The 15,246-nt window shown below is 39.2% G+C and overlaps 1 protein-coding gene across 1 annotated transcript in view; it reads right to left on the bottom strand.

The window, feature by feature from the left end:
- Positions 1-14,839, bottom strand: part of PGRMC2 (progesterone receptor membrane component 2) — a 28,402-nt gene extending 13,563 nt beyond the window's left edge. Inside the window, exon 1 of the mRNA XM_074272855.1 lies at positions 14,353-14,839. Coding sequence (XP_074128956.1) covers positions 14,353-14,824 — 472 coding nt within the window. The 5' untranslated portion in view covers positions 14,825-14,839. The remainder of the gene's footprint in view (positions 1-14,352) is intronic.
- Between the last annotated feature and the right edge of the window lie 407 nt (positions 14,840-15,246).

The following is a 15,246-nucleotide window of genomic DNA, read 5'->3' as shown; positions in this document are numbered from 1 at the left end:
TGAGACAGAATTTGAACTAAAGTCTTCCTGATTCCAGGCCCAGTGTTTTGTGCACTGAACCATCATGCTTCCACTAATGGTTTAGTTGTTCAGTTTTTCTTGGCTATAACAATTTTTATATTTTTTTATAACAATACTAAATCCTGAGTCATTAACGAATTAATTATATGAATTCTTGTTTTTAAGGAGAGTGCCTTTCTATTCTGTGTGATTCAGCTGATACTTTCATTGCACACATATTCATTTAGCAAAGTCAATCATGTGGTGGAACAATTATCTGAGCATTTGTAAGTAAGAATTATAGCAGAGCCCTCTTCTGTTCTCACATGTTTCAAAGAAATCTTTATACTCTGAAGTGAGAGACAGGGAGAACACTTTCTTAATGATCACTTAAGAAACTCAGGTGGTCTTATCCCTGGAATTGTTTACAAGTTCTTGTGCTCATCAGCCCATAAATCAAATGAAGATGAAGATGAGAGACATATTTTCAATCTAACATGATAGAATAAGCTGGGGGGGGGGGGAAATAATATTTTTAGATACTTTCTAATTTGTCTTCCAAAGCAATAGGGGTGTGCACTTATTATTAACTAATATCTGTATCATTAAAATAATTATTTCAACAATTAGTGTTTCAAAAGTATTATTAAAAAAAATTTAACAGCAAAACATTCAAAAGTAAAAATTAATATGGTCTACAAAGATATTATTAAATTAAGATTCTAGTTTACCTGATTGTGCTCTATCCATTACACCACCTAGTTGCCCCGGTTTAAAATAATTTTTTAGTGAAATTATTAGTCTCTGAAATAAAAGCTATAAAACAAGCTAAAGTAATCTCAAATGTTCTCTAATCGTTTTGGATCATGCACTTGTAACAAAGAAAAGTCTTTTTTGAGAACATATCCCAATATATACATTCATAAATTATTCAATATGCTAGTTGTATTAACATATTGTATACATTAGAAAACATACAAAACAAACTTTAAAAGGCTGACATAAAGGTGAAATAAATAGTATGTTTTTAAAAAGGGAAGTTTTTTGTTTGTTTTTTAAAGTGAGAGCAATGTGACTGAATGCTTTTTTTTAAAATCTTGGTTTAACAGTTTATAATTCAGTTACTTCAAAGGCCTGTTTCTAAAGTGCTTATTTAAGCACTCTGATTTCACGGCTGTTTATAGCTGAAAAGACACTTCCCAAGGAAAAGATCCAAAGATTTCAATGGAATAAATACACCATTGGCCATATACTTTTTGACCAATCAGGGAAAGGTTTTTGGTGAAATTCAGCTTATAAATATCCTTCTTATTCATGTCAATCATCCTTGCAAACTAATTAAATGGTGTTGCATCTTTTTTTTAAACAAATGGGTTCAAAATTCAGACTTCAGAAGATTTTTTTAAACTGGGCAGACTTGTTTTCGAGCTATTAAAATGTTAACTTAGGAGAAAAGTAACACATATGTATATGATTTTTATCAACAAAAGCTCATGTTTTTTCAATGTCTTATTAATTCTGATGGCTTCGTGGTAGCATTAACTAATATTTCAAGATACCATATAATTTAGGGCAAGATTCATTGTTAAAAACCAGCAACCATAAGATCTAGCTTTCCAATAATTTTCTTGCTAATTATTTTACTTGACTCCTCACTGAGTACCTTAAGGTACATTCATCTACTTTGTTGCTGAACCTTATTAGTACTTCTCTTTTAGGAAAGCCAAGTTTGGCTATTCTGGTCACTTTGAGGTAATGAGAATTATGTCATACTGTTAGCTAATATACTTTCCTTCCTACTTCCCAGAAGAACTTAAAAAATCCAATAAAAAACTCCACAGCTCCTTAATCATGAGCTATTAATTACATCTGGATTATTCTAAGCTCTAAAGGGATAGTTCCCAAAGACATCCACATGGAAATCTCACTGGCACATCCAATATCCAACTTACCCTTGCTTTCTATACTCTCTCTGCAAGTTAGTAGAAACAGGTTTTGCCAGCCAGAAAGGCTTTCCTCCAGCTTTGCCCAGCCAGGTCAGGTCATAACCAGTCTAACTCTCTACTCTATTGATCTTTTTTTTGTTGCCTCTTGCCCAGACACTGTCTTCTCCCCATACTGCTCCCCCAATACTAGCTCAATTAAGACTCCCAGGAACAACTCCTTTTCCCAGTGGTGGAAAGGCGATCTTTTGCTAGTACCACTCAAATGAGCAAGGAATCACTATCCACAGTCCTTATGAAAAGATGGAAGATCATGGAGTTTGACACCTGTTCTGCCACTGCAACTGCTATTATCTCCTCCTGATCTTGGGGGCATGGACACCTGCCTGCACCCTTAGATGTCTGAGCCTTTCCATTTACTCTTTAACAAAAATAAGGATAGAGACAAAACTTTCCTAAAGTCATAGTGCTGATTAATGACACAGTTGGGATAAATATAGATTCTATGGGTCCTCACTTCTGTAACTCACTCTTTCCCCATGAGAAAAAATTCCCATGCAGTACAATCCTTAATTGAAATTGAAAAGTAGAAGGTACTTTAGAAATCACTTCATTTAACAGAAGAGAACATAACACCTAAAGAAGTGACTTGGCAGTGAGGGGTGGAAATGCTAGCTGAATCTAGAGGAGGTTGTTTCAAAGGCAGATTTATATGGTATCTCATTTGAAGGGCATGAAGACGGAAAGGAAAGGATGGCTATTATTCTCTGACAGCTGTTGAATTAAAGTGGACTTAAGTAAACAGTTAAACTTCAATATTAAAACCAAAACAAAAGTATGCTTTGCCTCCTGAAGAGAAATGGTTCAGTGGTAAAAAGATCTGCTTCCTGACTCAACTTTTCAGCTCATCTTCTTTAAAAATTGCAGCATGAAATTTCAGTGTGAAAGATTTGAGTTCTCAAGTTTCTGTGGCAATTTATTTCTTCACTTTCACCAAAAAGTTATATGCAAGACCATAATATGTTTTTGGATGTGGGATTAGTCAGTTTGAGTGTGTCTAAATCTATTCTAATAAAAGGAGCTTCTTCTAGTATTAAAAATATGGAGCCATGAAAAAGAGGGACCATCTCAGAAATTAATAATAATTTAACAGACTTGTTCATGTTTTACTACCTAACATTTGGCTTTCAATAATGTTGAATAAGTAAGATTCACCCAACCAACAATAATGTTATGATGTAATATTAGGTCTGGAAATGAGGCAATGTTCACTAATTACACATTCCTAGTTCATTAAAATAAATTCAGGAATTAGCAATCATCATTTGGAATCTAAAGAACAGGGAGAAGGCAAAACAAAACAAAACAAACAAACAAACAAAAAAACCCCCCCAAAACAAAACCCAGATCCACAAATTCAAGTGAAAATTCCAATAGGGGAAAATAGTGTGAGTGTGACTCATAAAATACAGCCTTTAACCAATCTAACTGTATAATAATGGTGCCATTTTTAGACATCTTGTTAATCATATATCAGAGATATGACCAAATTTATCTAATATTGACTTAATTTAATTCTAATTCAAATAACTCAACTAGCAGTCTGCCCATCCACACAAGTCACTGTCAAGATTTTTAAAGTATAGGAATAAGTTTAGCAATTAGTCACTGCATTCAAAGTTGTTCTTCTATTCTTGTCAACAAAACTAAGGATGAGATACCTAAGAAAGAACTCATTTTATAAATATCTTATTAGGGATAATTTAATGAATTAAAAATCAATCCCAAGTAAGGGTACATAATTTCCAATTCAGTGTGTCTGTGACTCACTGAAGAATCATGTGAAGAAGACTGGATCTGGTGGTCATCAGAGAAGGAGAGGCTCGATCAAACAATGGCTCTTGTATTGTTGGCCAAAAGTCACAACCTCTTGGCCTTGGATTTCTTCATCTGTAAACTACGGGGGTTAGCCTACATGACCTTTGAGCTCCTTTCTAGTTGTCAATCTTTAATCCTATGAATGTGCCCCAGGGATCCAAAGGTCAGAACACCCTAAGGATTCATATCTCCCCTAGCCTAATGGAGGGTTGTACTCCTAAATCCCACATTAGACAGCTATTGGTTATGTCACTCTGGACAAATCACTAACTTTCCGCATCCAGATTTTTGTGAGATGATGATGAGAAGAACAGCATCAACCTCCAAGATAATGAGGATCATAAGAAATGAAGGTAACTTTCTACTATTACTTATCTCTGTTAATGCACATTGCAATCTTCGGAAGACTAGTGTATTTTATGAGGAGTAACCTTTTCAGGTGTGCAAATTTTTTCCCTGGATGATATTTAATCAGCAATTATCTTGACTGTAGAAAAGGACAGAATGAGATGGGACATGAGGGGAATAAAATGAATGACCTTCAAACTTAAAAAAAAAAAAAAAAAAGAAAGAAAAGAAGAAAAAGAAAAAAGAAAAGGAAGAAAAATTATGGCTATAATCTAAGTTGGGGGGGAAAATGTCCTTAGCAAAAATAAAACACAAAGAACTCTACCACCTAAGTGACAGCCAGAGTTTTGCTGTTGTAACTAGATTGGGTAGCAAACAAATAGACTCTTTAATACAGTACCCCAAACATAATATGAAAGAATCCTTAATGGGCAGACCTTATGGGTTAAGCTCACACTCCCTGTTACCATGGCAAGGAGAGCTACAGGCTACGTTGATACAGGAACAGTAAGAGAATTCTGTTGCAGGCACAAGTAAAGAAGGGTGTCATAAAGTTATCCACATGGCCACATGTGTGGCTGGAGTTAGGCTAGGCCCTACCAGGCATGCAAAGCAGCGGTTGCTGGAGAATTCAAGTATGACTAGCATGTCCCATAATTGGGAGGCTCATTCAGAGTAAAGAACTTCACCATCTAGGGAAACAACCACCCAGGAGACATGCCCACTGGCCTTAGCAAGTATTGCTCTCAGGATTCTTTGAAGAAGCAGAGTGCTCACCACCAGACACCCTGGCCCAGCTGCAGAAATGGATGAAGTCTGAACTGAAGATAAAGTATTACTCTGCCTTGCTAAAGATTAGCGGGCTTGCCTGATCTGTAGCTGCAAACACGTTTGTAGGTTGTGAGTTTCTTAAAAGCAAGGACTGATTTCTTTTTTCCAATGTTTAACATGATCTTTAATAAAGGAATCTCTTAATAAATTAAATGCTTAGCATAACCCTTATTTCATTTGTAAATTCATTCAGAATCAAGAACTCTTTAATCCAGACTTGCTGTCATTGTTTAAAACAAAACTTCTATCTCAGTTTTCTGATCTACAAAACATAATACCTATAACTTTCTTCACATGAAATCATACTATATTAATATGAATTATTAGCTTAACAGAATAGTGTGAGATGGTAAACTTCATTAAATATTTCTTGAATTAAATACTAGTCAATTCTAGGATTTTAAAATCAATGGTACTCATGAATGTGACTCTATATCACGTATGATAGAGTATATAAATTAGAACTCTAATCTGTTTTAGTTTTATTATTATATTTGTTAATTACACAGATTTCTGAAGCACAGTTTTCATCATGCTGCTTTCCTCTAAAATACCTTTCCTTAGGTCACAAAAAAGGAGAGCAAAAGATTGGGGAAAGGACAAAGGAAGATAGGGATTCAGGGGATATTCTGCAATTCACATGTGCACAGGGCTAATAGGGGCCAGGAAGAAATGGGTTCAGAAAGTAAAGTGAAAAGTTTCTACAGACAAAAGCAAACTACATTAATCATTTAGAGCAGAATACTTAATAAGTGCATGAAAAAAAGCATTCAAGTTTTTCTACAGATGGATTTCTTCTCCCTTTAGTTGTCAGGGGAGGACTCATGAAGGCCATGGTAGGACAGCTAGATCATAAAGAATAGGAAGCATTTTGTTGCATTCTAAGCAAGTGAACTGTCAACACAAAAAGCAAATAGGTCTGGAGAGACCAAGATCTGAGTTAGAGAATGACATAGGCTAAGGATTGAGTCCTGGACAGTATTATCAGCATAGGGCAAAACTGGAGAGAAAATAAGGAAGGAGAGAACTATCTAAGAATATAGAAAAAAGAAGGTAAGGGAAAGAAGCAAGAGTCAAAGAAACCAAGAGGAAGATAGTTTTAAGAACGAATAGTTAACATTATTGAATGCTACACAGAAGTTAAGAAAAATGAAATCTGAAAACATCAATGGATTTAGCAATCTTTAAGTTACTGGTGACCTTTGAGCAGTTTCGGAGGAATGGTATGAATTACAGGGGTGATTGGGAAGATTAAATCCACAAGGAACTTGATCAGATCGGAATTAGAACCTAAAATCATGGGCCACGATAATGCTTTACACTATAAATTATATTTGTAATTTAACATCATCCTTCTAGTGAACAATCATTTCAATTAGTAGCTATCCTTTCTATATTGCTCGGTGTAGGGGTATGGTCTGTGATCTAGAAAATTCACAGAATTTTTTGGCCCTCTCTTCCTAGAAAAAGTGAATTATTATGGTTTAAAAGATAAAATATGCTGATATTATACAACACTACACATGTATTTTATGCAATTCTGAGTCTCTAAACTCGTTCTGTGTTGTTTGCTGGAATTCTTATGTTGTCTGTGGCTTCTGCAAAGCTCCCAAAAAATTCTCATTTAATTTCTTATGCTGGCCTATGATATACTATAATCTAAACAGTGCAAGTCATGATGTTGAGGGGACAACTGTGATTCACATAAACAAGAAAAATGTTTTGCTCCTACAAAAGGACATACTGGAGGAAAAATACTTCTAACATTAGTTAACTAGTTAAAGAAATAACTAGTTAAATAAAGAAAATCAAAATACTGTAATAATGCCATAAGAGTTGAAATTGCCCAGATTAAAGCAGCCTGGTTTAGGGGTCAGAATGCTGGATTTGAACTTGCCTGGGATGATGGAGTAAGCAGCAAAGCTGTGCTTCATCCCCACTTTGATCTGAATTGATAAAACTTGGTACTATGGAATAGGAACTTGAGAAGACCAAGCCATTCAGATGACAGGCAATTTTTCCAAGTAATTCTACACATGATCTAAAATAAATAAATCTACATAAGAAACCCATTTGAATTCGCTCTTCTCCATCCCTCTTGGCCTTGGTCCTATGGGCACTTTGCTGAACCTTTGAATGGAATTTAAGGCAACTGGCATATGAAGGAATAATCAATAAGATAAATAAAAAGCAACTTAAGTTAAAAAATCTAGGCCAAATATTGGAAAAGACTGCCAAGGCTTGAGACCCTGACATAAGATGGTGCAATATATGAGAGCTAGTCCTGGAATCAATAAGACAACCTGAGTTCAAATTGAGGCACAGGTACTAACTAGCTGTGCGACCCAGGGCAAGTCACTTACCCTCTGTTTGTCTTTGTTTTCTCATCTGTAAAATGGGAGATAATTAGTACCTACTTCCCAGGGGTTATTGTGAGAATCAAAATAACTGCAAAAGACATGGTACAATGCAGAGCACATGTTAGCTATTATTATGTATTTCTACTATTTTGAATAAAAAGAATACTAAAAGTAGCAAGACAATCTTGAATGATTATGAAATCATAATTTCCAAGTTATATAGTATTTTACTGTTTAAAACACTTCATATATAACTTAATTTGATCTTCACAGCAGCTTGCAAGAACCTCACTTGTCTGGGTGAGAACTGGCTGTTTCAGGGTCCTGTTTGAAGTTGGCAAGTGGAAAAGCCCAGACTCAATCATGTTTCTTGATGTGAAGCTTCTTGGGAGCCAAGACCTGATCCTTCTCTGTATTTGTATCCCCAGTGCTTGAGGAACTGGCTTTCAAGTGCACATCTGATGACTGTTAAGTTCTATACCCTTAAAATCACTTAGGTCTATTAAGTTATGGAAACCTTTGAGGTGCAGCCATCTGGCCCAGCCCATATATGTGAACAATATCAGCAGTTAGCATTTATAGAGAGCTTTAAAGGTTTGTAAAAATTCAACTGGACCTACTAGCTTTGCTTGAAACTGTCCATTTAAGGGGAACCCATTACTTTATGAAACAACCAATCAATAAGCATTTATAAACTAACTGCCTACTAAGTTTCCAGGCATTGTTCTACATACTTCACTGGGAGAAGCCCCAAAGGTTTTCAGTCTGCCTTATACCAAGCCTAACTTTGTAGTCCAGCTGAACTGGGACAGGCCTTTCCATGAACTCAGCATCACCCACCTCCACGTGTAAGGTACTAACTAGACTATATCTTGAATCCACTGCTTCATTAAGTGGGCTTTTCAGAAGCCCTATCAATTTTCTAGATCCATCCTGATGCTTCTTCTTTACTTGATTTCTCAAGTTGTTGGTACTTGCTCTCCCACTTCCAATAGTCCTTTAACTACACTTTTCGTGAACCTCTTTTAGCTGCCTGAAGGGCAGGTACTGCTTTTCAGTACACTCAATAAAGATGCTCAGTGAATTGAGATCCAGATTCTAGTTCTGGCTCTGCCACTAAGTATATCCCCAGATAAGTCACTTAGTCTTCTGGACTTTCTCATCTATCAAATGAAAGGGTTGACCAGATTATTTCTGAAGCTCTTCCAAGTCTAGTATTTCTTTGCCTGTGGCCTTGTGAATTTATCCTCAATGGAACCTCAGGACCTCCCAAATCTTTCTACAGCATTCATAACAAGAGGCTAATTGGTTAGCCCAGGCCTCCAGACCTTCCTTGCCCACGTTGTCACTTTATAATTAAGGCTTGTCTCTAGTTCCTGCCTCTGAAGGCCTCTCGAGGCAAGGAATCTCTTGGCAGGCTTCTCAGACAACCTCTGGATGACAGTGTCATTCCTAAAAGGTACTAGTACTAACAATTGCCCTCTTTACTTGTGATCTGACCCAACCAAGTACAGTAGGACTGTCACCTCCTCACCTCCCTAACCTGAGACATTGTGCGTCTCTAAATACAGCCTAGGAACAGTCTGGCCTTTGGGCTATCACATTACATGGTATTCCATGCTTCTATGAACAGAAGGGAGGGTAGTACCTTCCACCTTTATCACTGCTGTTCTTAACATTAACAAGAACCAAATCTTAATTGTTGCATCATTTTTAAGAGAAGGTAATTTGGCTTTCAATCCAATGTATGACTGTAATCCTTTCAGTTCCATTTCTAGCTGGTCAATCTAGGGCTACAATCCATACACAGAATTACTTCTCTTTAAACTCTTGCAGATACTGAATATAGCAGTAGAAAACCAATTCTATTAAAATGTTTGAACTGAGCCATAGTCCATAATTCCTTCTGTGCCCAGTAGGGGGTCCAAATGTCAAATTCTAATTGCTTTACATTACCTACAATACAAGTATTGGAGATATTAACTCTACTTTCCATAGGGTTATTTTAGCCAACTTAAGTGAGGAGGCTGTGTGTCAGAAGAGAAGGGAGACCAAAATCTTTTGAGTCAGGCAGTAACAGGTATATCAGAAATGGTGATAGGAAGGCTGTGTGTTCCAATCCTGACCCTAACAATCCTGACTGCTATCCATATGACTTGTGCAGATCCTCTTATCTGTAGGAGCCTCTAAGGTACTTAATCTATGATTCTATGAATTGCCTTCTCTCCTACTTAACTCTTATTAAAGCAATCAATAATCTAGCTTTATTTTTGTATTAACATTGATAGGGTGATAAGACTGAAAGATCACTGGACACACAGAGAAGCCCTGAGTTCAAATGTTAGCATTGCTATTACCTAACAATGAACAAGTCATTTAGCTTCTTAGGGCCTGTTTCCTCATCTGCAAAATGGGACAAAGGGTCCCTTTCTGGCATGAAATTTATGATCCGATGATTATATCTATCATCAAGTTAGATATAAGAAAACTTAATGAAGCCAATAAAACTCTAGAAGCAATTTTTTGGGCATTAGAATGGGCATAATTTTATTTTTAAAATCCCAGTGAACACAAAGTTCTTATGAAGAGGATAATAAATACTAGTTGAGCAACTAAATTCTTAGGTGATGTATATGAAGGGCTGACCTTATAATTTATTATGGGAAAAGTGGTTTACAGACTTACTAAATGATATATACACTCAGCAACTTCTCCATAATGATTTCTACTACTGGGTTTAACTTTAGTTACTGAAGAATGCTTCTACCTGTAAGTATGAGCATTCTAAAAGGGATAAGGGGCTCCATTCAGCTTTGGCTTTAGAAAATTCTTCCTTTTCTGACGACGAAAATGCATTTTTTTCAGTTCACTTAAAAGTTAAATTCCCCATTACTGGAATTCCCCAAACAGCAGCTGGATGACCATTTTTGTCAAAGATTCATTAAAGGTTTGGACCACAGTACTTCTGAGATTCCTTTCAACTGATTTTTTTTTCTCATTTTTTTTTTAGCATGATATATTCATGTTTTAAGTTAATTAGAATTTAATGACTACTTTCCTGTTTTATTCACCAATCCATATATTGAAGCAATTATTCCAAAGTGAAATATTGAAGGAAAAAATTCAGGAATAGAAATATTAATTTTTTAAAAATTATGCAAATTCTCTAGTCAAACTAGGAGTGGCCATTTGCTTAATGGGCACTTAAAAACATAAGCATTGGAATAATAAGACTTAGGAATTATCTCATCTGATCTGGTAAATTTAATTGAGAAAACTGAAGACCAGAGAGATGAAAGAATTTCTCTACTTACAAACAATTCCAGCATGTATAATCATTCCCTTTATAATAGGTGGATGTACTTGTTCAGTTTATAGAAAATTAGAATGGAAGGTCCTTGAAGGAACTTTTCCTTTTGTCTTTCTACCATCAAGACGCAGCACATTGCCTTGTACAAAATGTATAATTGATGTATGTTTGCTGAATTGAAATAATACATTTATAAAGCAAATTCACTTTTACCAGAATCTCAACTGAAAATTAGATCTTGAGTAAAATAATTTCTCCCACTATTAGGAAGTCAATAGTTTCATAAAATCATCACTTCTGCCATTCTTAATTTTAATAAAGGCTGAAATTAGCTGGATCTAATAGTTTAAAGCAAACTGATACAAAAGACACTTGACACTTCTACTTGTATCTAACAGCTACTATATATCTTCAAATATCTGTATTGCTATTTCTCTAAAGAATCTGAATTTTATATTAGGCTAAGTCAACTTCAGAAAGCACAATAACCTGGAGGCTTGCCAGTAGGCCTTTTTACAAGTTTCTCTCAGATAAGCAGAGAAGCCAAGAACAGCTTGCGGCATGTGAAGGAACTAGAAGTAACTATTGTCTCTTGTTTTCTTGGTTCCTTGTACTGATCATACATGTTTCTCCAGTGTGGCAATGAGGATCTCGTGTCTGTATTATCCAATCCCAGATTTAGAGATCAGTAGCTGGGGGTTGGCTCCTATCCGTTTTGGTCTGTCTAGGGATGATTCAGGTATGTTTTAAATGCACTAAACAAAATCTATAGGGTAACAAAGGTAATTAAGTATATGGGAAGCTTTAAACTATTTCCAGGTTCCCAGGCATGAAAACCCAAGTAGCAAAACCCTTTCATTTTTTACAAAAGCAAACTGAAGCCCAAAGTTGGTGGACATGCCAAGTCATGTGGGTAATAAATGACAGAACTCAAATTTGAATCTAGTCTATGAATCTGAAGTACCTTCTCCTATATATTAATGTTCCTATACATTAACACTAATCAAATGACTTAAGTTCTAGAAATTGGGTACTCTTGTTATTAGTATAGAAAACTACTACAAGGCGTCTTGATAAAGTGAGCTACTCATCTTCCCTTCTGAGAAGGCACTACAAAGTTAAAACAGTCCAATTTTGGGTTTGGCTGGATAAAAGAAAGTTTCCTAATGTCTGTGACCTTTAGAGTCAGCTTCCCAGATAAGGTTAATACTTGTTAGCAAATTGTATAAATGAAAACTGGCTTTATCTGAAAATTACTTAAAGTAAAACACTAAATACGATGAATTTTCCCAGCAATAGTAAGCAATAGAGTTGGTCACAAGTCCCTATTCTTCGGCACAGACTGTGTTAACCTGGGCAAATCGTTCAACCTCAAAGGGTTCCCAGGCAAGGCTTGGAATTGCAAAATGCCAATTTCCAGTGGTAGACTGAAGATGACCCTTCTAAATTAAGGATATCACAGATCCTCTAAAAACCTCTTTAAAACACCCAGTGGCACAGCTAGAAAATTTTGTCCTCTGCTTTTCCCTGTTAAATTAAAAACTTAAAACAAAAAAGACAACTTTCTTATCCTGTACTAAACAAAAATAAAGGAAACCCCAAGCCCAGGCAATTATGTGGGCAGCATTTCTCATATTCATCTATAAATATCTCTTGCTGAATTAACCGAAAGCAGGATTAGGCAGGATGGACCAGGAAAGTTTATGTCACTTCTGGGTTGGTATCTTAATAGCCCCTTCTGTGTGGCTACAGTCTCTAGGTTTAAGTGGATTTCGGCGACTTTGCTTTTAAAAATATGTGTGCATTTAAATGTATGATCACAGTACTTTAATTGCAGTAAGTTGCCAAACAAAATGTCTGTGTCCCTCCTTTTGTAGCTATTTTAAGACACTGTAACAGCTATCCATAGTGTGACTTCTGTTCTTTAAGAACTTGGATTGAGCTCTTGCTGTACAATTGAGATTTAGTATTAACAGTAGCTAGGTAAGCTTGGTGCTCAAATTGGAAATGTATACAAATAAAAAAATTCAAACTATAAACATTTCACTGCATATTCATGTGGTAGTCATAATACTTTAAAAAAATATAAACTGCACTGCTTAATCAAGTGAATTGTACTGGTTAAAAATTGTAAAAAGTTTGTGAATTCTCTAGTCAACACAAATTTTATGATAATGTAAATAAAGTTTTTATTTTATTTAATCTAGGCTCTTCAAATCCTGAACCTTGGTTCCATTCTCCAGTTGTCTCCAGTACAGGGCAGCAAGGTTTTACAAGCATTAACCAGAAGAGCTGACATAAGCAGGTAGACATGTACTAATATTTATGTAGCCAGCAATAAATACTTTGCAAGTTATCAAAAAAGACATGGTCTCATTTGGTTGGACTAAAGGAGTTTAAAGTTCTAAGTAATTTAGCCCTCAAAGATGGAAGGTATTAACAAAAGTCGTAGTTCCATTCAAATCAGCCCTCAGCGGCTCAGAGTTCCTGAGTCTGCAGCTAGAGCACAATTTCACCACAAGTGAACATAAATCATGCTATGAAACTGTCACTTCACTCTCCCACACCTGGGAAATAGCTCATCACTTAAAATTTCCAGACACTAGAGTTCTTTTGCTGTAAGATGAAACTCACTGAAATATTTATTTTAATCTTTCAAGTCCTCTAAGCTGCATCTTTAAGCTTGACATGTAGAATTATCACTTCTTTGCTCTTCCACACCTGTAAGGCCAGCGGCCAAAAACAAAGTTCTTAAAAAATGTGTAGCCTGTACACCTGGTGTTTACGCCATAAGCGCATATCTCACACTAATTTTTATTCCTTCTTGGCTCTTAATTAAGATCGCATCTGGAGGTTTGCCTCCTTAATCCCTAAAGATAATGGATAACATTTATACAGAGCTTCAAGGTTTACAAGGATTTTACATATGTTAACTTGAAGAAAAGTGCAGGTTAAAAAAAAAAACAAAACAAACAAAAAACAAAGCAAAACCCAAAACCCATTCCCTCCAAAAGACAGAAGAACAAGCTGGCCCACCCCTTCCTCCAACAGGCAGGGAAAATATCAACTCCGGGCATCTGCCTGAATTCTGGCCTATCTGGCAACAATCCGTGTTAAAAAGTAGCTTAAAGAGACCAGGGGAAGGGAGATGTTGCTGAGCGCCTAGACCAAGAGCCGCCCCACTCAGAGGGAGGGCTGCACCAGCCAAAGCTCCTAAGCTCGGCATGATGGAAGGAAGGGAAGAGGAATAGAGAAGGGATGCCAGGAGGAAGGGGAAGGGATGCAGGGAGGGACAGACGGAAGGAAGGGGAAAGGATGAAGAGGGGGGAGAGGGAAGGGGAAAAAGAGGGAAATCGGAAGGCAGAGAGAGGAAGGGGCACGGATGGAGGGAGAGAAGAGACGCGAGAAGGGCAAGGCTGGGGCTCGGAGCGGAGGGAGAATCCCGTCACTACAGGGAGGCCCCCTGGAAGGCCGGGGACGGCAAGGCTCAAATTCAGGCGCCCGCGAGCCCGGAGGACAAAGGGCGGCCCAGGCTTTGTGTGGGCCCCAGAGGCCGGGTCTCGGACGCTGGGCTCCCAGGCCAGGCCGGCGGGGGTGGGGCGGCCCGCTAACCCCCTCGCTACCCTATCTTCCCGCCCGTTTCCCCTTCCACCCCTCCCTGCCCGCGCGCCCCCGCCCTCACCGGGCCCGTAGAACTTGCTGCCTTTGGTCACGTCGAACACTTTGCCGTTGACGGCGAGCAGGATGCGCGGCGTGCGCGTGCCGTCGTACTGGCGCAGCTGCTCCAGGGTGAAGTCGCGCTTCTTCATGCGCGGCAGCGAGGCGGCTGGGCTGTCCGGACTAGCCCCGGCGCCCGCGCCCAGCCCGCGCCGGCCCCAGCGCACCCACAGCCGGTAGGCCCCGAGCAGCACGAGCAGCACGAGCAGCACGTTCAGCAGCATCTCGCCGCCGCCGCCGCCGTCGCTGCTGCCGCCGCCCGCGGGCCACAGCGTCCAGCCACCGCCGCTGCCGCCGCCGCCCTCCTCCGCGCCGCCCGCCGGCGCCTCGCCGCCGGCCTCGCCGCCGCCGCCGCCCCCGCCGCCGCTGCTGCTGCTACTACTATCACTGCCGCCGCCCAGGGTGCCGAGCTTCAAGTCCCCATCGCCTGCCGCCATCACTGTCCGCCCGCCCCGCCCTCTGACCCGCCCCTGACCCCGCCCCTCAGGGGGTCTCTCGACCAATGGCAGCGTGCTGGGGGAGGGACCGTGGCAGGGTCACGATCGCACGGGAGGGGGCGGGGCAGAGACGTTGGTCCGGCCCGCCCACCTCGAGCCGTCTCCTCCTCCGCGGCGTTCGCGCACGCCACGCTGCCCCACCCACATAGTCCACACTTCCCTCCTCTCCTTCCTTTCTCCTTGGAGTGGGGAGGAGGGACTTCAACTGCCTGTCGCGAGGAGGGGGCGGGGTGCAAGCTCTAGGTGCGTAGCGCCACGCGTCCCTCCTCTCACCATCTCCGGCCCCACCCAGCCCCTCCTACTCAAGGGACCTCCGCCCTTCGCGCACGCGCAGTTCCTGCCTGCTCCCTTCCCCCCCCCCC

This window comes from Sminthopsis crassicaudata, chromosome 6 (genome assembly GCF_048593235.1).
Source record: "Sminthopsis crassicaudata isolate SCR6 chromosome 6, ASM4859323v1, whole genome shotgun sequence".
Lineage (NCBI taxonomy): Eukaryota > Metazoa > Chordata > Mammalia > Dasyuromorphia > Dasyuridae > Sminthopsis > Sminthopsis crassicaudata.
Note: the sequence above shows the minus strand (reverse complement) of the source record. Positions and strands in the feature narration are given on the sequence as shown.